This window comes from Lipomyces oligophaga (assembly GCF_038497815.1).
Source record: "Lipomyces oligophaga strain CBS 7107 unplaced genomic scaffold V1516scaffold_4, whole genome shotgun sequence".
Lineage (NCBI taxonomy): Eukaryota > Fungi > Ascomycota > Lipomycetes > Lipomycetales > Lipomycetaceae > Lipomyces > [Lipomyces] oligophaga.
The window spans coordinates 724,133-740,850 of NW_027117788.1; the positions used below are offsets into that span (position 1 = coordinate 724,133).

The window sequence follows — 16,718 nt, forward strand, 5'->3', positions numbered from 1 at the left end:
AAAAGAAGTACGGCAGACTGTGACCATGCTATGGTATAAGAATAGGGTATATTGCGTGAAGATCGCTTTAGCTCACAAGCTTTAATATTTTAAGAGGGAACGAAGCCGAGCATGTGATTAAGTGCAAGGCTCGGTGATGTGATGGAAAGCGGAAATCGGTCAGACTTTGCCGGATTTGCTCTAGATATGAACGCACAACAGAGCATAAAAAGGATATTGGTTGATAGTGTTGATGCGAAGTTCTGCTGAGAAGCGGGCAGAGAACGCGTGCTGTTTGATGCCACACGAAATGAGAAGCAGGCTCAGCTCGGCAGAGAACGGGGGAGGACTAGTCGACGTATTGTTGATACCACGGAGAGCTTCTTTCCGGATTCAGTGAGCAACAGCGCTTGCTTCCGAACGAAGGTTCTCTGTATACCTGCTCTCACTGTACAACGTTCGCGACTTGGATGGACGCTGGGCTTGCCGACTATTTACTGGCTTGTCTGCCGCAATCGCAGTAGGAGTCGCAGTAGCTGTAGCTGTAGTTGTAGCAGTCGCCGTCGTAGTCTTCGCACCGCCTGTAGTTATCCACAGTCCCAGTCGCAGTCCCAACCACCGCACAGATTCAGCCCCGAATCTCCACCGCCCGGACTAAGGTAAGCAGAGCGGCGCTCGTGTTTCTCGTGCACAGATCACACATAGAAGGCTAATGGAAGATCCAGTGGAATGGGACTGCTGAAGATCGACATGCACAATTAGTTCGTACGGCGCTGGGTCAGCATGGCATCCGCTAAACCCCGTTTGGACTAGACGTTTGGTCAGAATGCGGTCTGTGACCCATCGACCCGGCCCGATCTGGCTTAGTTCGTCCGCATTTCTGCTGCATCAGCGGGCCCGGATGCGCTCAAATCCAGGCCTGATCCTCGGTACCTCCTCCCAGCGACTAACCGCTAACCGAGTCCATTCTTTCTCCAGGCTGGTTTCTCCCGCTCTGGGTCTCCGTGCCATGTCCTCCTGAAGGTTTACGTCCTGGCCCTGTCGGCCAGGTTACTCGACTCTCCCACAACATGGCCTTCTTGCTCTTCCTAGCCATGCTCACTAGTAGTAGCAGTAGTAGTCGTAGCAGTACTTCAGACTGGCGGCCACCCTATAGACTTTTTTCCCTCCTCAATGATCTACTGCCCTCTTCCCACATCCACGTCCGCCTTGCTTTAGCCAGTCCTCCTCGTCCGCCCTCCCGAGAACATTATAACTACTCCCCCTCCTCCTTCATCCTTGTCCAGATCTTCTCTGTTCTCGCTCTGTCTCTCCTCTTGTCGTCCTCCTTCCTCCCCACAGCAGTCGCACTCGTTCCCACACTTCTCTCTCTCTCCTAGCTCTACCGCTCGCGCCCGCCTTCGCTTTGCCTTGCTCCATCTTGTCTGTCTAGGATTATTGGTCTCCGTCTTCTATCTGTCCTGCGCTCCTACTCTGCGAATGGGCGACTCCTCCTTCTCATACGCTCAGCTTAGCCAGTCTTCCTCGACAACCCCGCTCGCTTTGGTTCGCTCGACTTCGCCATCGCCTTCCCACTCCTTCTCCGTCCGCTCGTCCTCGTCGTCCTCGTCCGACTCGAGCTCAAAGTACGCTGCCAATCTGCCGCCCTTTGTTCAATTTCCCCCGTCCTTCTCTCTATCAGGATCGTCCATGCCGTCGTCCTACACCACCTTGCCGCCCTCCTCTCCTACAACCATCGTCTTCTCTTCCCCTACTCGCTCCGGCCAGTCGGCCAATGAAGATCTCGCTGCTGATCTTCCCTCCTCGCCTATTGATGTTGACGCATCTCCAAGGACCCGCAACCGTCATACGCGACACGCTTCGCTTGCTGATTCCTCTTTCTATCCGTCGGCCTTGCCTGCTCCGCAACCACTTGCTGCACAGGATCCCGTCACGAACAACTCCAGCATTCCGCGGCCCTCTCGTCGGAGGACTTTGACTCATGCTGAAAAGCAAGACATATGGCGTCATGCGCGAGAACATCCTGGTGACTCCCAGAAGAAAATAGGCAAGATCTTCGGTGTCGAGCGATCTACAGTATCCAAGATCTGCAAGGCTATGAACTCGGCCAGAGATGAGCGATTGGCAAGGGCCACCCAGGCTGCTCTAGCTTCTACTAGTAGCCGCTCGCCCTCATTTGTTCCATCTCCGTCTACACAGTCCGACTACTCTCCAGATCAAATGCCGATGTCGAACCACTACACATCCGCTCCAGTTTCCAGACGGGCTTCCACCGCTCTGATAACACCAAACTACGGAGCAGCTCCCGAATATGACTCGACGAGTATGTATCCTCTTGTCGACATGGCTCTTTGGGACCGTGTAAAGTCGTTTGTTGGTGCTACAAGAGGTTTAAGTGACGACGTTTTGTCATCTCATGCTAGCATTATTGCGCAAGAAATGGCAGGCCAGTCTGGTACACCATGCAACTTCAATGCAACGCCAGAATGGCTTCTTTCATTCAGATCTCGCTATCCTGAGGTAAATGACATTGCCAACAGATATCAAGGCATTTCGCCCACCATGTCCGAGAGATATGAATCGCCTTCATCCTCCTCCTGGCAGGAGTCTGGCTCACCAGCGTCTTCCATCTGCTCACTTGTTGATCAAGTACCATCGTTCACCGTTCAAACTAATGTTCCGGAATTGTTCATGATTCCACAAGCGCATCCGATGACTGTAAGCGCATCCTTAACATCTCCGGGAATGATGGTGGCTGTACCTGGATATTCATCGAGTATGCTAGTGCCTAACGGTTCTGGTAGCTCTGTAGCCGTGTCTGGCTCGTTCTCAAATCATGGTTCGCCAGGACTTTTGGCCTCTCCTTCGGGATCTGGTACGATTACAGCGATGGACTACATGCTCCCACAGCAGTATGTTTTCCAAGCCCCACATCTGGATGGACCGCAATCGCACGCACAGAATATGAATCATCAGTCAGATGAAGCGGCATGCTATGTGGCCGATATGCCCACGATGATAGGCCCGCTGGGTTCAATGCTGGACCTTCCTACATCGGCTCCACTAACGTCGACAAATACAACAAATAGTACGACTCCCAATACTCCGTCGATTTCCGCGGGATTAGGATCTCAAGAGATGTTGACAATTGCATCTGGTGATTCCAGTATGTTTGCATACATGTCAGTTCCAGAAGGGTTAGTGTTTGACGGTTATACCTCCACCCTTGCCTAAGGACCGTTAATTTTTGGCCACGCTTCTATTGTTTTGTTGATCCGTTGCCTTTTGTTTTTGAATTTTGTCAGCGAGGGTAGTGCAGGTATTGGATGGTAATTGACTTTGTTAATATTAATAATAATATTGTTTGGTCTATTTTGGCGTGTTTTTGGGATTTCCATTGTTTACTTATCATATGCACTGCTATCAGTTTGTCAATTGTTGGAGTTTACTTTTGCAAGGAGTTTAGTGAGTTTCCTTTACTGTGCCGGGTTAATTGGATAATAAAATTCTGGATTATGGATTGTGATTAAATGTGATTTTTTAGGAAATTAGAGAATATATTTGAGATGTATATAACAACACTACTAGTGCTTCCAGTATTGGGTATTTTCAGAAGCTTGGAAGTAACACACGTTGAGGTTTAGGGCTCGCGGAGGAGGCCAGTCGAAAGACAAAACAGGTCAACAACAGTATTTGCCGGCATTGATGTGTCAATTGGAAATGGTTTTGTGCGGTTATAAAACCGTCAGTCTTTCGGAAGTACGATGGAGTTTAACTGGTTTTGAAAACAGGCAAAAAAAGAAAGCAGGATACCTCAGAATAACTCGAGAAAACTGGTAGCTACTGAGCCGACCGGCAGATGTTTAGCCTAATTATCGTTTTGTCGGAAGTCGAGTAGGCCATCTAGCTTTGTTAAGACGGACCGACGTGCTGTTATAGCGGATGGGAATTAGTCGCGGCCTATAAGGCTAACAACTGGAGAACTACGGTAAATAAGTGGATGGCAGTATGGTCTGACAGCCAAGTTAGGAAATAGAAAGTATACAAAGGCTATTTTTGTGACTTTCTACCATGCTAGATAAGTGGGTTAGAAAAAAATTCATTTATACCTGTAATGGCAGTTGAGAAGGTATTGTGTCACTCATTGTTTCCCTTGACAGGAGTAGCAGCACATGACAAAAATCTGAGGGTATGCTCTGAATGTACTGGAGCGATCATGGCGTATCGAGGGGTCTTGGTGGGTAGATTCACATAGATTCACGTAGAATCGCAAATTCTGAGGTATCCTATGGAAGAAACATAGAAACTCAGCTGTTGCTGCTAATCTAGGCTGAACAATTTATCGGACGATATGTAAGGGCATCGCCGCGCAGCGCATCGATGGGCCCGATGGGCCCATCCGTCTTAGTATACGGCCAGTCCTGTTGCGGTCCTGAGTTCTCGCAGGAGTGCGCAATGGGATGATCGGTCGCACAGGTTAGAGGAGAGCAGAGCAAAAAAAACAAAGAAACTATATGACGAGAGAGGGGAGATGAATTCAACGAGGTGGAGAAGACGGTAATGGGCAGGTCACGGTATGTCGGTTGATCTACTAGAGAGTTAACTCTTCGCAGGCCTGAACAGGGCAATACTGTTTATGAAAAGGGCTTGGATCCATTCGTGGCTAGGGTGCGGGGCGAAGCGGCGGGGACGCTGGCAGAGAGGAGGGGACAGGAGCCACCGATAGCTTAACTCAATACGGAAACCGCGAGGACCGGAACAAGATGCTTTTTCGTTGGAAAGCGGGTCTGTCAGCTAAAGAGCATAAAACAAACTCGTATAGACCGCGGAGAATGACGGTAAGAGATGGATCAAAACATCATCGGAACATCACCTGGAAATACGCTGCAGATGCCAGACAGAACTAAATAAGAATATCAAGTGGCTACCAGTAGTAGGGTAGAAAGAAATTCGACATTTCCCTTTGTAGAATTGCATTTTCCTAGAAGTATTTGGCGAACTGTACAGCGCAATGGCACCGCTTGCAAATGTCATGCCATTTAGGTCGTCCATTAAAACGTTCAGCTCATACTGAGGAAGAGGAGACGTAGCAGTAGCAGCACTGGCAGAAGCTCTGTCTGTTCTACGTACAGTCGTAGTGGGTCGTGAATCTACATCAGATGTGGACAAAATTGGACTGCTCAGCCTATTTTCTAGCTAAGGTCCGTCTTTTCCTAATGGCATCTAGGATGAACTGTCAAAAAATTTCATTCCCTTTTCTGCATTACTCCTTCAGAACCAGAATGTATGCAGGCAGTTATGGCTCCACAGTACCAATACGGAGTCAGCGGCCAAGAGAATCAAGACCAGAGCAAGCTAGCTTTTGGCATGGTCGTCACTATCATGACCAGTCTGCTGGTCCGGCAGTCAGCTAGTTCTCACATAGGCAAGAATTTGTCTTTGCAGTCGGACGAAGTAAGTAGAACTCGTAGTCATTCGTGATCCAGATCCAGAACGGCTGTCGGCCGATGTTTTCCAGTAGAGGCTGTCCAACGATATCTCCACCTTACTGCACGGATCCAAAACAATACGCAAGGACAACTCATGACCATGGCTAACTTGAATAGCCCCCTCGTTGAATTTTTTCTTGTCTTTTTCCATGCTGCTTTTGGGCACCTTCTCGCGAGCGGGGAAGCATGTCAAGTCCAGCCGTCGTGGAAATGCTCGGCAGTGAGCAAAAGCATATTCTATCTTCAACGGCGAACCTTAGGGTGGAGTCTGGAGTAATAAAACTAGACAGTCCAGCTAGAGCAGTGTTGTGTTCAGCTGGATCTGACGGTCCTCTGCGGGGCGGCGTGTGTTTAGCTGTGAGTAGTGCGACAGAAGTAGACGAGGCCGCATGACAGAAGCTGTTATCTCTAAAATGGACACTTTTACAACTATCTATCTACCTATCTCTGTATCTCTGACCGAGGAGATCGTGTTTGACATCGTCATGTGTCAAAAAAACAAAACTTCTCGGCCTGTCTCCCTGGCTAGCGGCGCTGTAAAGGACGATGACGATTAACGACCATCAAAACAACAAAACTTTAAACATATCGACCCAAATTGCCAACTGAGACTGTTGAAGCAATGTCGATCATATTGATGCAGATGCCCGCAATATCAGAAACAGAGGCGATCCTGTGAGCCAAAGCTTACCCGCCATCGACCGCAGCAATACCAGCGGCTTCGGCGTCGGCGTCCAAAGTACCGGCGGCTGATTAGCCCCGCTGCACGGAGAAAGCAAAGCGCGCGCAATATAGTAGATCTGTTATGAACCTAAACCAAGACAAGAAAATGCGCAAAATATGGTAAATAGAAAATAGAACCTTCAATGTGGAGTTATTGCACTTCTGGCTCGAGACATTGGACTGCAAGGAGTTACGCTTGTGGCGGCGGCGCATGATCAACTGCGCGCAAGGCCAGAGCCCAACTAGGTCAGTCGTTTTCTTTTTGTCTGACCCTGCCCTGTCGGGTCAGGCTGAACTCTGAGAGCCCAAAGTGTCCTGTCCCATCCTATCTTCAGTGCACCTTTCTTTTTCTTTCCAGATTCGTTATTGATGCTCGATTCTTATTTGCTTTTACGATACGAGTGGCCATCGCACACTGCACAGATGGTTGGTCCGGCGACGAAAGCCGAGGCGAAAACGAGAAAGAGCGAGAGTGTTCTTCTGGCCCGGTACGCAAAAACGTGGACAGATGGAAGGAATAATAGAACAAATTGACCAGGCTGAGGACAATTCGGTCCGTCAGCCAACTGCCGGTTAATAGATTGTTTGCCCCATATACTTACAATCCGTAGCATAGTTGTCAAACTGATTTTTCATCGTACTCTGCAGGGCTTTTGCCTGATAATTAGTAGGAGAAATGGACGCGTAGTATGTACGTAATGCTCGAAGTTCCGTTGTTGTGTTTGCAATGCTCCGCAGCTCTTTTATTCGCGGCCCAAAAGGAGTAGGTATTTTGTTCTAGTTTGGTTGATCTGGTTAGACTCCTACGGCTCTCCGAGCTAGTGAATCTGCACGTCCGCAACCTGGGAAAATTCGCGGTCCTATCAGACAGGACCGCGAGGAGGGACCACCGTACGTAATCAATCTGACTGTATTTCATACGCGCAGTTCTTCAGCAGACCGAAATCGGAATTGGATTCCGGAGAGGCAGTGATTTCGGACATGTCGGCCCGTTCAATAGCAAATAGTCAATCCTACAAGCGTTCAAAATATAAAGCGCAATTAATCTACACAGTCTCCGACGCACCGACAATACTGTAGAGAGATGAGCAACAAAGCTTGAGTCCGTCCGATATAGCAGATTTGTGAAAATCAAGAGTACACAGAATAAATTAGCTGAAGTCTGTGTTCCTTGAAGATTGGCTTGGGTCCTTCGGCGATTGGAATGAAGAGCCCAGGCATCAAAGGATCTGATTAAAGTTCAGATTAATTGCGATCTACAATTCCATATTACTTCTATTCTTCTCGGCCAAGTTCGCTCGATCTCCATATTAGATTTACGTACAGCTAGACGATCGTGAACTTCAGGCGACGTCGATAGACTAAAAATAAAATACTGCTTACTCAAATTGAGTGCCCTTCTTCCGTAACGGTGGACGCCTGTGTATTTATGGATTGCTTCTTGCAGGGAAAATAGTTCTAACAACCGTCCAAGAGAAGCCAGGATCAAAAATGCGAGCTGACTTCCGCACACAGAAGCAACAAGTCGAATGTTGGCAAGATTAGGACAAAGACGCGACCGGGCCCAGCCGAATGGTCGACTTTCTCTTCTGTTTTAAGACGATGTCATCCGTTAGAAACGGTTGATCATTGCTTTTCGTCGGGAAGAATGCTTTCGATATCTGCCTGGTCAGAGGGGAAAACGGATGGCGATTAATTTCGACTTTTGTCTGCTGTCCTGCCTCCTGTATATTCAAACTGTAAAATGGTACTGTTGATATATCCAAGGCATAAAAAAAATGATGGAGAACCAAACTGCTGGAACTGGAAATCATGTTTTGTTGTGTTTACTTATATTTCTATGATTTTATCTGATTTAGGACAGGGACTTCCCAGCTCTAGCTCTATCAGGTCTGAGTCCAGGTCTGTAGGCAAGTAGGTTTGACCTGGAGTAGAAGAATACGACTGTTGGCCGTGGTCTGCGCGCCATGGCCCAGTAACTCTGCTATAAACGATGCTAAACTGACTTTCTGCGAGAATATCAATGCGCAGGCCGCTAACGCCTGGGTCAGACCGGAGTTTGCGCTGCGCTAAGCAGAAACTGTTTTGACATTTCACCGCAAATGGACAGCTAGGTCCAACTACGGTAGATTGTCTCTTTGTTTGTGGTTATGGCTAAATGATGGCTGGCTGACGATGGATGGGCCCCAGTTGGCCTATCATTACGATGAATGCTTGTTGTCGATACGTCGAGTATCCAAACAGAGTTCCGCAGGAGAAAGATGTAGAGTTTTTGTGCGGAACTTGCCTAAGAGGCCTGACCGTCGAGAAACAGGACCAGACCATGGGAAAGATATAATGCTTTTGCTCTTTTCCGCTTCCTCCCGTCATCAAGATGGTTTGTTACTTTTCGTTGCTCTCATGTTCAGACTAAGCTGGAAGTCGACGGCTGAATTGAACGACACACGTCGCGCTCGCCATCGCTGTCGCCGTCGTCGTCCAGATTCCGGCCCGCTGATCAGTGCTAACCTGTTTTGAGGTTTTTCTGTCCTGTCTGCCCACAACCGGTATGAAGTATTCTTGTTTCGTCCTCATTCTCGTCGTTCTGGCACGACGGCTGGCGCCTGATCGGAAACTTGTGCTGTTCTGTCTTTGATAGCATCTTGCACCGCTTTCCCGCCCATTTCCGCCCGAGCGGGACCGTGCTCCGCCCTGTGCATTATCTGGTAAAGACATGCATCGTGCGGCGGCGCAGGCAGCGAAGGGTAGATAGAGCTAGAGCTGGGTGTATGATTGGAGGATGGGCGGAGATAAGGTAAACTGTCGAAAAAGGAAGTGTTCGCAATAACAACACTGATATGCAGCTTCGATTCTTCGGATTGCTGCGGACTGGTGTGCGATCGCTATTATCAGCATGCGCATAACACGACGAGGCAAATCAGGGAATCGAGCTGGGTCCGTTAAAAACAACAAAAGAGATCTACGACTAGTCTAAACGAGGGTCTTCCTTGCTGTCCTGACTGCTCTGCCGGCGAGAGAAAAAGAAGAAAAAAAAGAAGAAAAAAAGGAAGTTAAAGGAAGTAAAAAACAAAATCGTCCTGGTCCAGACCCGAACTAATACACTCTCGATTCTGGCTGATATTTCTATAGATTAGGTATGGTATTTTACATGCAAGTCTGCCAGCCGCAACGCGCTAATAATGGCTCGCTTCTAACGACAAATATGAGAGTATCCTTAGTCTTGCCCAGTAGATGGTGGCAGACGACATCTGTGTGTTAAATGTATGCATGTGTGTATGATCCGCCGTCGTCGTTCTGCGGTCCGGGTCTGTGTGGATCCGCTGTTCGTAGGCAAAAGCGAACGAGCGCGCGGTTAACACGGTAGATCAAGATATAGTGGTTGTCTAATCTACTTTAATATAATACAACATATAGTGCGTATATCTGCCAGCCTAGCGGTCGTATGTCTGCAGCTCTATCTATGCATGGTTATTGCAGCTACTGTAAGTGTGCCCGTCATATATTACTGTTTATCATTCTGCTTGTCGATCTTCCGATCGCATGGCTGCTGTTAGAGGAGGTTCGATTGCGGGCGCTGTGAGGTTATAGAACCCCCAACTCCACTAGGACCACTTCTTGGATGAGAAAGATGCTATATTTTTACGCCTGTGGCAATGGCTTGTGGCAATAGAACACTGAAAAAAAGAATAGCGAGTTTCCTCACCTTTTTTTTTTGCTCTCCCTTCTGCCTGGGTTTCCGACCGTTCCTCCACGCCATCATTCGCATCCTTGATATTCAGCCCTACGCAAGCCTAACCCAACACGTTTTCTGCCCGTTTTCAATTTCACTCCAAAAGTTTGGAGTCGACCAGTTCGACGTGGTCAAAGATAGAAAAAGTCGATAGTATACAGTTAGTACGGTAAACATATCTCGAATATGCAAATTGCACATTTTACACGTACGATAGAAATGGAATCCTTATAAAAAAAAAATTCCACTGACAGCTAGTGCGATTTTGCGTCATCCTTCCTAACCAATCCGACTACCCAGCCCATGTGCTCGCCGCTACACTCTCTGCCCCCAACTTCCGTTCCAGGTCGCCCTCATGAGCCGTCAAATCTGACATCTCCCTATTTAATTTCTCTCATTAATTATTGCGCTCATCTGAGTTCATGTGCTTTTTAGCTGTAATGGCTTCTAACCTAGAATGGCCTAGAACCAATATATCTCTGTTTTTGATCGCAACCGCAACTTTCTCGAAATCGAGTGGGCCCAGTATACAAACAAGCAATCTCGGGAAGAAGAGGACCAGAGTATATTTTTGACGTATCCGTACGCTTTTCTTTTTTGGCTTCCTCACTAGTCCGTCAATCTAAATTATTTATGAGAGATTATTACTATCCACTGACATCTGTAGGCCAAATTAATCTGATTTTAAATCTAACATACAAAAACAATCTAGGATTTTATTAATGTCATCAGTCTGTGATCCACCTGCGACATGTGCTTATATGTTTTTTTCTTTCTCTTATTCCATGCCATATTTTTTCCCATCAAATTCGTGCAAAGACTCTAAAATCTCGCCTTTGGTGCCGACTATCTCCAGCTTGTCGTTCTCAAAGATCTCCAGGATCTTTGGATGCGGAACCCACACAATTTGGCAGCCAGCTTCTTTGGCGCCTTGAATGCCCGGGATGCCATCTTCGAATACCAGGCATTCGTCAGCCTCGATAGGCGCACTGATTTTCCCGGATGCCAGCAAGTCCTGGTTCAAGCTCGCGAGAGCGACTAACCAAATATCAGGTGCAGGCTTTCCCCTTCCCTTCGGAATCCTCGTATCGTCGCCGAGCACTTTATGAATCCCAAACTTATCAAACATATCGTCCAGGTGAGCCGTCTTAAGTTCATAGTTTGCCTTATGGCTCGAAGAAGCCAGTGCAAACGGGACCTCAGCGGCCTGTAGTTTCTCCAGTAACTCCTGGGCTCCTGGCATCGCCTGTGTTGTCGCCCATTTACTCTCCTGTCGTCGCGACATCTCCGCATATAACTCCTCGGGTGAGTAAGGTAGTTCAGACCACTCTAGAAATCGTCGCGTGGCTTCCGTGCCCGGCCGTCCCTGTAGATCCGCCTTTATGTGCCATGGAAGGTTCGGCTTGCCGTGGTCGGAAAGGACTGAATTCGTTACTTCTGTATAGATATCTTCTGAGTTGATTAATAGACCGTCCATGTCAAATAGACATGCTCGAATCGGTTTTCTAGCATTGTAAGTGGGAATGCCTAAAAAATTATTATTTAATTTAGAGATACCTTTCTTCTGCCATCCTAATATTAAAAATTGTAACGTATTTAACGATTACCACTAAGTTAGTCTTGGGAAAATCCAATTTTTCAGCCATTTCTCTTCTGAAACTCTCTCTACAAACCACTCGACACATCTCATTAACTATTTACAATCAACCTATTCATTAAAACTGTATCCTAGCCTCTTGTCTATTAACCAATCCCTGCAAAATGAAAAAAAAAATAACAATCATAAGTCATTAGTCATAAAATTCAATTTCATAATTTAGAAAATCAATATCGATCGTCGTTGACTCGGACTGATCGCTGATACTGATCGTTCCATTATATACATCTATCGACTGATCTTCGAACGCAGACTGCAACTGTGTCTGTGTCTGTTCTGCAAAATCGACAGATTTCTCAGTTTGGATCACGTCCAAAACGACAACCTTGGCAAAGTTGAGTACAGTGTATGTGATTTCAAGCGCAGTCGACTTGCGAGCAGCGAGGGCCCGCGGCTTCCGTCTATCTCGTTTCCGTCTTGCCCTTCGTGAGTCGGACCGCGATGGAGAGGAGAAGGTCATGAGCGCATTTTGCGACTTGCACGTCACATTTGCTCTTTTAAAAACCTCGTAAATCAAATATGCGTCCAAACTGACAGCCGGAAACGCCTCAGTTATGTTTTGACTAAACATCGGGACTATCTGCGTACCCAGCGTAAGATTCACGGCACGATTGTAGGTATTATTTGCAGTCACCACGCCACATGCACTGCTCGAGACTTGATCGCAATGCGAGCCAGAAAATCCTCCGATACATATACACGCACACTGACCGCTTCGTACAGTCACTGTTCCCGAGTTTTTGCATTCATATGTCTTTGCACATTCGCTGGCCGTGACCGAGCTCGCAGTCGGGCTCGATGAAGTTGAAGAAGTCGCTGTCGTCGAGGGCGCATGGCCGGTATATGGTGACCAGGTAGTCGACGTAGTACTCGTGCTCGCAGTTGAAGCTTGATTTTTCCGCGACTGCGTCACTTGGATAGGTACGACCACGGAGACGACCACAATGATGATGATAATCACGATGATCAAAAAGAAAATCCATCTAGGTAATCGAAGAAATCGAGATTTAGGTGCGGACCTTGCGACTGGGCCACTAGCAGCTTGCACATCATTTTCCTGTGGTATATCTTGAACTGCGGACAGCTGATTTTCTAATTCTTTAAGTCAGTCATGCACCGGTCAATGCAGCCCGCAACATTCATCATACCTTGGTTATTGCCCGACAAGGCATGGGTTACACGGCGAACAAAATCCGCAAATGAGGCACCACTATCACGATTCGATCGATTGAGCAACAAAGGAGGTGGCCGTCTGTTTCGAACGATGCCTGCGGATGGACCGTACGATTGTTGTGCGGTCGGCTCAAAAGTTATGCTTGGTTGGTTTGAGTCATCGGCAATCTCTTTGCCATCGGCCAAGTCCTTACCAGGACCGCTTCTAGGCGACTCTTTAATAGGATTGATAGGTGGCTGTACAATTATAGATCGTGCGGAGCGACCAGAAAATATCGCTCTGAGCGAGTAAAATGAGGATTGCCGTCGAAGGGAATGCGTTTCCTCAGGCTGTTGTGCTGCAGGCACTATCTCAGCTTCATGGCCGGATTTTTTGCTTGACAGTATTTCAACCGAGGAAAGCAATCCTTTCGGCGGCAATGGCGGCGGAGAAGGTTGAGGAGAGCTATCGTCTCCCTAGTTCAGATTAGTAGACCGATAAATCGCGAGATCCAAACATATTGCATACCATGAACAGCGATGTCGGACTCGCAGAATAGGATCAATTAACTACTATTGGCAGACATAACAACAACTCGCAATCTGAGCAATTCTCACAGCATCACAGAGACGGACAACAGCAATTCGATAAATCAAACCGACAAAATATCGGAAGAATAAACAGATAATCGTACACACTCAGCAGATAATATACGCACTCGGAGATGCACACGAGTGAAGTAAACTCGTGCGCACATGAAACTTGGGAAAATCCACGCGGAATCCCTGACCTGTACCCTTTTATTTCTGGCACAAGCCCTGTTCGTTCGGCTACAGCCAACAGCCAGCAAATCCCACCTTTCGCCCGTTCTGCCGCTTCCCGGTCCTCACAGGCCGAGAGCTACTTGGACCACGAATACCGCTCGCGCTGCTTGCCCGGCTCTGATTCGTGTTCTCCGTTAAATATAGCCTCCGTTGAACGTGCGTGGACAGCAAGTCAATGTCAACCCCTTCCGCCATGTTTCCTCGGCCGCCTGCAAACGAGAGTAGACTAATCCGCCAATTCTAGTCACTATAATCGATCGGCTCGGCTGATTTCTTTGTTTTACATTGTGGTTTTACTCCTGGTTTTTACTATAAATAGATCCCTTTCCCATCTGAAATCCACTCTTTTCCTGCGCGGGCTCCAAACCATCGTGATTGTTCGAGGCGTAGAATAAAATGCGCTCTTTCTCTTAATATAAACAATATTATGTACGTCCACAGGCACGCCCCAAACAAACAGACAAACCTACAAAGCAGACCGGGCCAGCGCTACACCCGTTCAGGAAAAGTAATGGCCCTTACGTAACGGCTTACGTCGCAGCCCCCTACGTTGGAGAACCTGAAACACGTGGGGCAGAACCCCACCCAAGAAATAAAATTCGCGCGTCTCGGATAGAACATGATGTCAGATCTATTGCCTCTTACTTCTACCGTAAACAAACATTGCATCTGTTCATGAACTCAGCTTCATCTGCTGCAGACCATCCGCCAATCCCAAATCAGACCGCTCCGGCGCAGGAACAACAAGTGGACCGTACTTATGTGTTCTCTCGGGATCCGTGAGCTTAGCGTTCTGGACATACAGATCCCACGTCATCGTGTGGTTGTCGCCAACTTGCGCAAGCGCATAGTTCCGGCGCGGAAGAAGCTTATGCAGGTCGCCGAGTTTAGATCCGTCGACGTCGGTGTCGAAAAATTCAATCATCTCCTCCTTAGTGTCCGTGACCTTCTCCTTCGAGTTGATCTCAGGAAGATATATCTTATCGTTGTTATGTAGAAGACGGATGACTGCGCCTGGAGGGGGAACGTTGGAAATAGCCGAAGCGATGACTTGATACATAAGCTGGTAGTTGTTCGGTGCGTCGGGGTTAACAAACCGACCCATGCCGCAGCAATGCACGTCGCCTGATATAAAGGTGATGCGAACACCCTTATCTTTCGCAACACGCTGCAAGTTTCTCACAAATGATGCACGCTCGATCGCATGGTTTTCATGTGTCCAATGGTCTGCCAGATCATCTAGTAGATCTACCTCGCCAAACCCAGACACCAGTGAGCTCATGAGCCCGCTCTTACCAAAAGCCTTCTTCACGTTCTGAAAGCTTGCATTCGTCGACTTCTCCGCGCCAACGAGAGACGCTGCCTTAGTCGCACCTTTACCGATCAGGTTCCAGGCACCGTTAATGGCTCGTTTGGTTGACTGTACGCCCGATAGAATGTGCTCAACCATGGTCAAACGCGGATACACAATCGGAACAGCAAGCATAAATACAATATGCTCGACCGAATGTGGAAGAGCTTCCATGCGTCTATAAAGCTCTTGGTGGGTTTGCTCGCCAATGATACATTTCTGCTGGCGTTCAGCGCGTGTATCGGGCCCGACAACGACACAAGTAGGACCCATGAAACGGATAAAATGCCAGCCAGTTCCGGTCGCTGTGAACAGATCCCTGGGATCTGGATTCGTCTTCAACATATCGACAGTCGTATGATGCTGGAACAACATGTAAAATTCAAATGCAATACGGCCAATATTTAAAAATACTTTCGATTGCTGCATGTACTCAGGATATGATCCAAATCCGTCGAAAATGTCATGATCGTCAATTTGAAACACATTAGGAATACTGGCTAAACAGTCCCGTATGCCTGGCTTATCGAACGAGCTGGAATAGAAAAAGAAATAAGCAAGCGTCACATCGCTGTCAAGCTCATTGGTCCACTCGTAAACTTTTCTGCTTTCCTTTCCCTTTGTCTGGAGCCAGGCCTGCAAGCTTCCGATTTCTTTCCACATGCGATCGGCATAGATCTGATCTCCGCCTCCTAATATCGCATGCAACCCGCCCATGTTCCTGTGCTTGTCCATGACGTCCTTCCACAAATATCCCACGCCGCCCAGTTCGCGACGCTCCTCCTCCTTGACACCAAGGGAAAAGTCCGCACAAGAGAAGGCCATAAACCGCCATTGGATATCTCTCGCACCGGCAACGAGGAATTGATAAGTTAGAGTGACTCCATTGTTTGTGATGGCGTACGTCCAGAACTGGCCCTGATCACTAGGCAGCTGTGGAACGGCAATGTTGTAGCGGAAAAAGAAAAACTCCTTGTACTGATACACAAGTAAAGGAGCAATTGCTCTCATCTGACTAGGGTCTGAGGACGGATGGATCTCGAATATAGGGGCCGAGTTCGAGGCAATGACAATCATGGCCGAGCCATACCAGGTACTTGATTCCAAATCGATGTTGATATAGCGCAAGTATGGACCGAAGTACGCGCCATTGGAAGGATTCGAACGATAGACGGTATTAATATCGACAGGACCGAGTTTGCCCGGCTGCGTGTAGTCCTCGTCGAAATCTATTGTAACCGACTGTGCTGTTAGTAGTTTAGAGGGTATATTATGTTCACGCGGAGAGCGTGAACCTGAACCGACAGACATACATGATGAGACATTTTGAATTGATCTGAATATTGAGATTATTGTCCTAAATAGTACCACAAAGAGCAAGTCCTGAACTCTCCGATCGCGGTGAACAATAACGAAAGAGTCGTCTGAGCCGGAACACGAAAAAGCTCCTGGCCACCTGGCGAACGACCTACCCTCGGGGTTTCTTATACGGACCTACCTGCCAGACATGTGTCAGACTGCCCGGCCGTAGGTGTCAAACCCCTCATAAATTTAGCTTGGAAGATCCGTAAGGGGCTCAATGCCGCGCGGCGTCGACTTGGCAACCGCGTGACGTAGCCCGTCGAAGAGATTTGAATGGCGCGACGCTGATTCGACGATTATGTAATAATGCTATTGGTGGATTGTAGTTGGCTTATTGTCCAAGATAGACGCTGATATGAAGAGCGACGACAGTTCCTGAAATGTACTCAATTCGTGGAGTTTTCATATTTGTTGAGGTTCCTATGCTTCATGTAAATCTTGTGCAATCCT

At 47.8% G+C, this 16,718-nt stretch overlaps 4 protein-coding genes across 4 annotated transcripts; 1 reads left to right on the plus strand and 3 right to left on the minus strand.

Moving 5' to 3' along the window:
- Positions 1–1,458: 1,458 nt before the first annotated feature.
- V1516DRAFT_685622 (uncharacterized protein) lies at positions 1,459–3,213 on the plus strand (the record flags this gene model as incomplete). The annotated part of the gene is made up of 1 exon (XM_066923624.1): positions 1,459–3,213. The coding sequence occupies one exon, from the start codon at positions 1,459–1,461 to the stop codon at positions 3,211–3,213; it is 1,755 nt and encodes a 584-aa protein (XP_066777402.1).
- A 7,359-nt stretch (positions 3,214–10,572) lies between these two features.
- On the minus strand, positions 10,573–11,559 carry V1516DRAFT_675192 (HAD-like domain-containing protein). Its single transcript, XM_066922213.1, has 2 exons — positions 11,479–11,559; positions 10,573–11,426 (listed from the first exon to the last, which is right to left on the minus strand). The coding sequence occupies exons 1-2, from the start codon at positions 11,490–11,492 to the stop codon at positions 10,700–10,702; spliced, it is 741 nt and encodes a 246-aa protein (XP_066777403.1). The 5' UTR covers positions 11,493–11,559; the 3' UTR covers positions 10,573–10,699.
- A 152-nt stretch (positions 11,560–11,711) lies between these two features.
- On the minus strand, positions 11,712–13,262 carry V1516DRAFT_685624 (uncharacterized protein; the record flags this gene model as incomplete). Its single annotated transcript, XM_066923625.1, has 3 exons — positions 11,712–12,670; positions 12,727–13,207; positions 13,260–13,262. 3 exons carry the CDS (start codon positions 13,260–13,262, stop codon positions 11,712–11,714), a joined length of 1,443 nt encoding a protein of 480 aa, XP_066777404.1.
- A 744-nt stretch (positions 13,263–14,006) lies between these two features.
- On the minus strand, positions 14,007–16,659 carry V1516DRAFT_342463 (uncharacterized protein). Its single transcript, XM_066918922.1, has 2 exons — positions 16,220–16,659; positions 14,007–16,148 (listed from the first exon to the last, which is right to left on the minus strand). Exons 1-2 carry the CDS (start codon positions 16,229–16,231, stop codon positions 14,229–14,231), a joined length of 1,932 nt encoding a protein of 643 aa, XP_066777405.1. The 5' UTR covers positions 16,232–16,659; the 3' UTR covers positions 14,007–14,228.
- Positions 16,660–16,718: the final 59 nt, after the last annotated feature.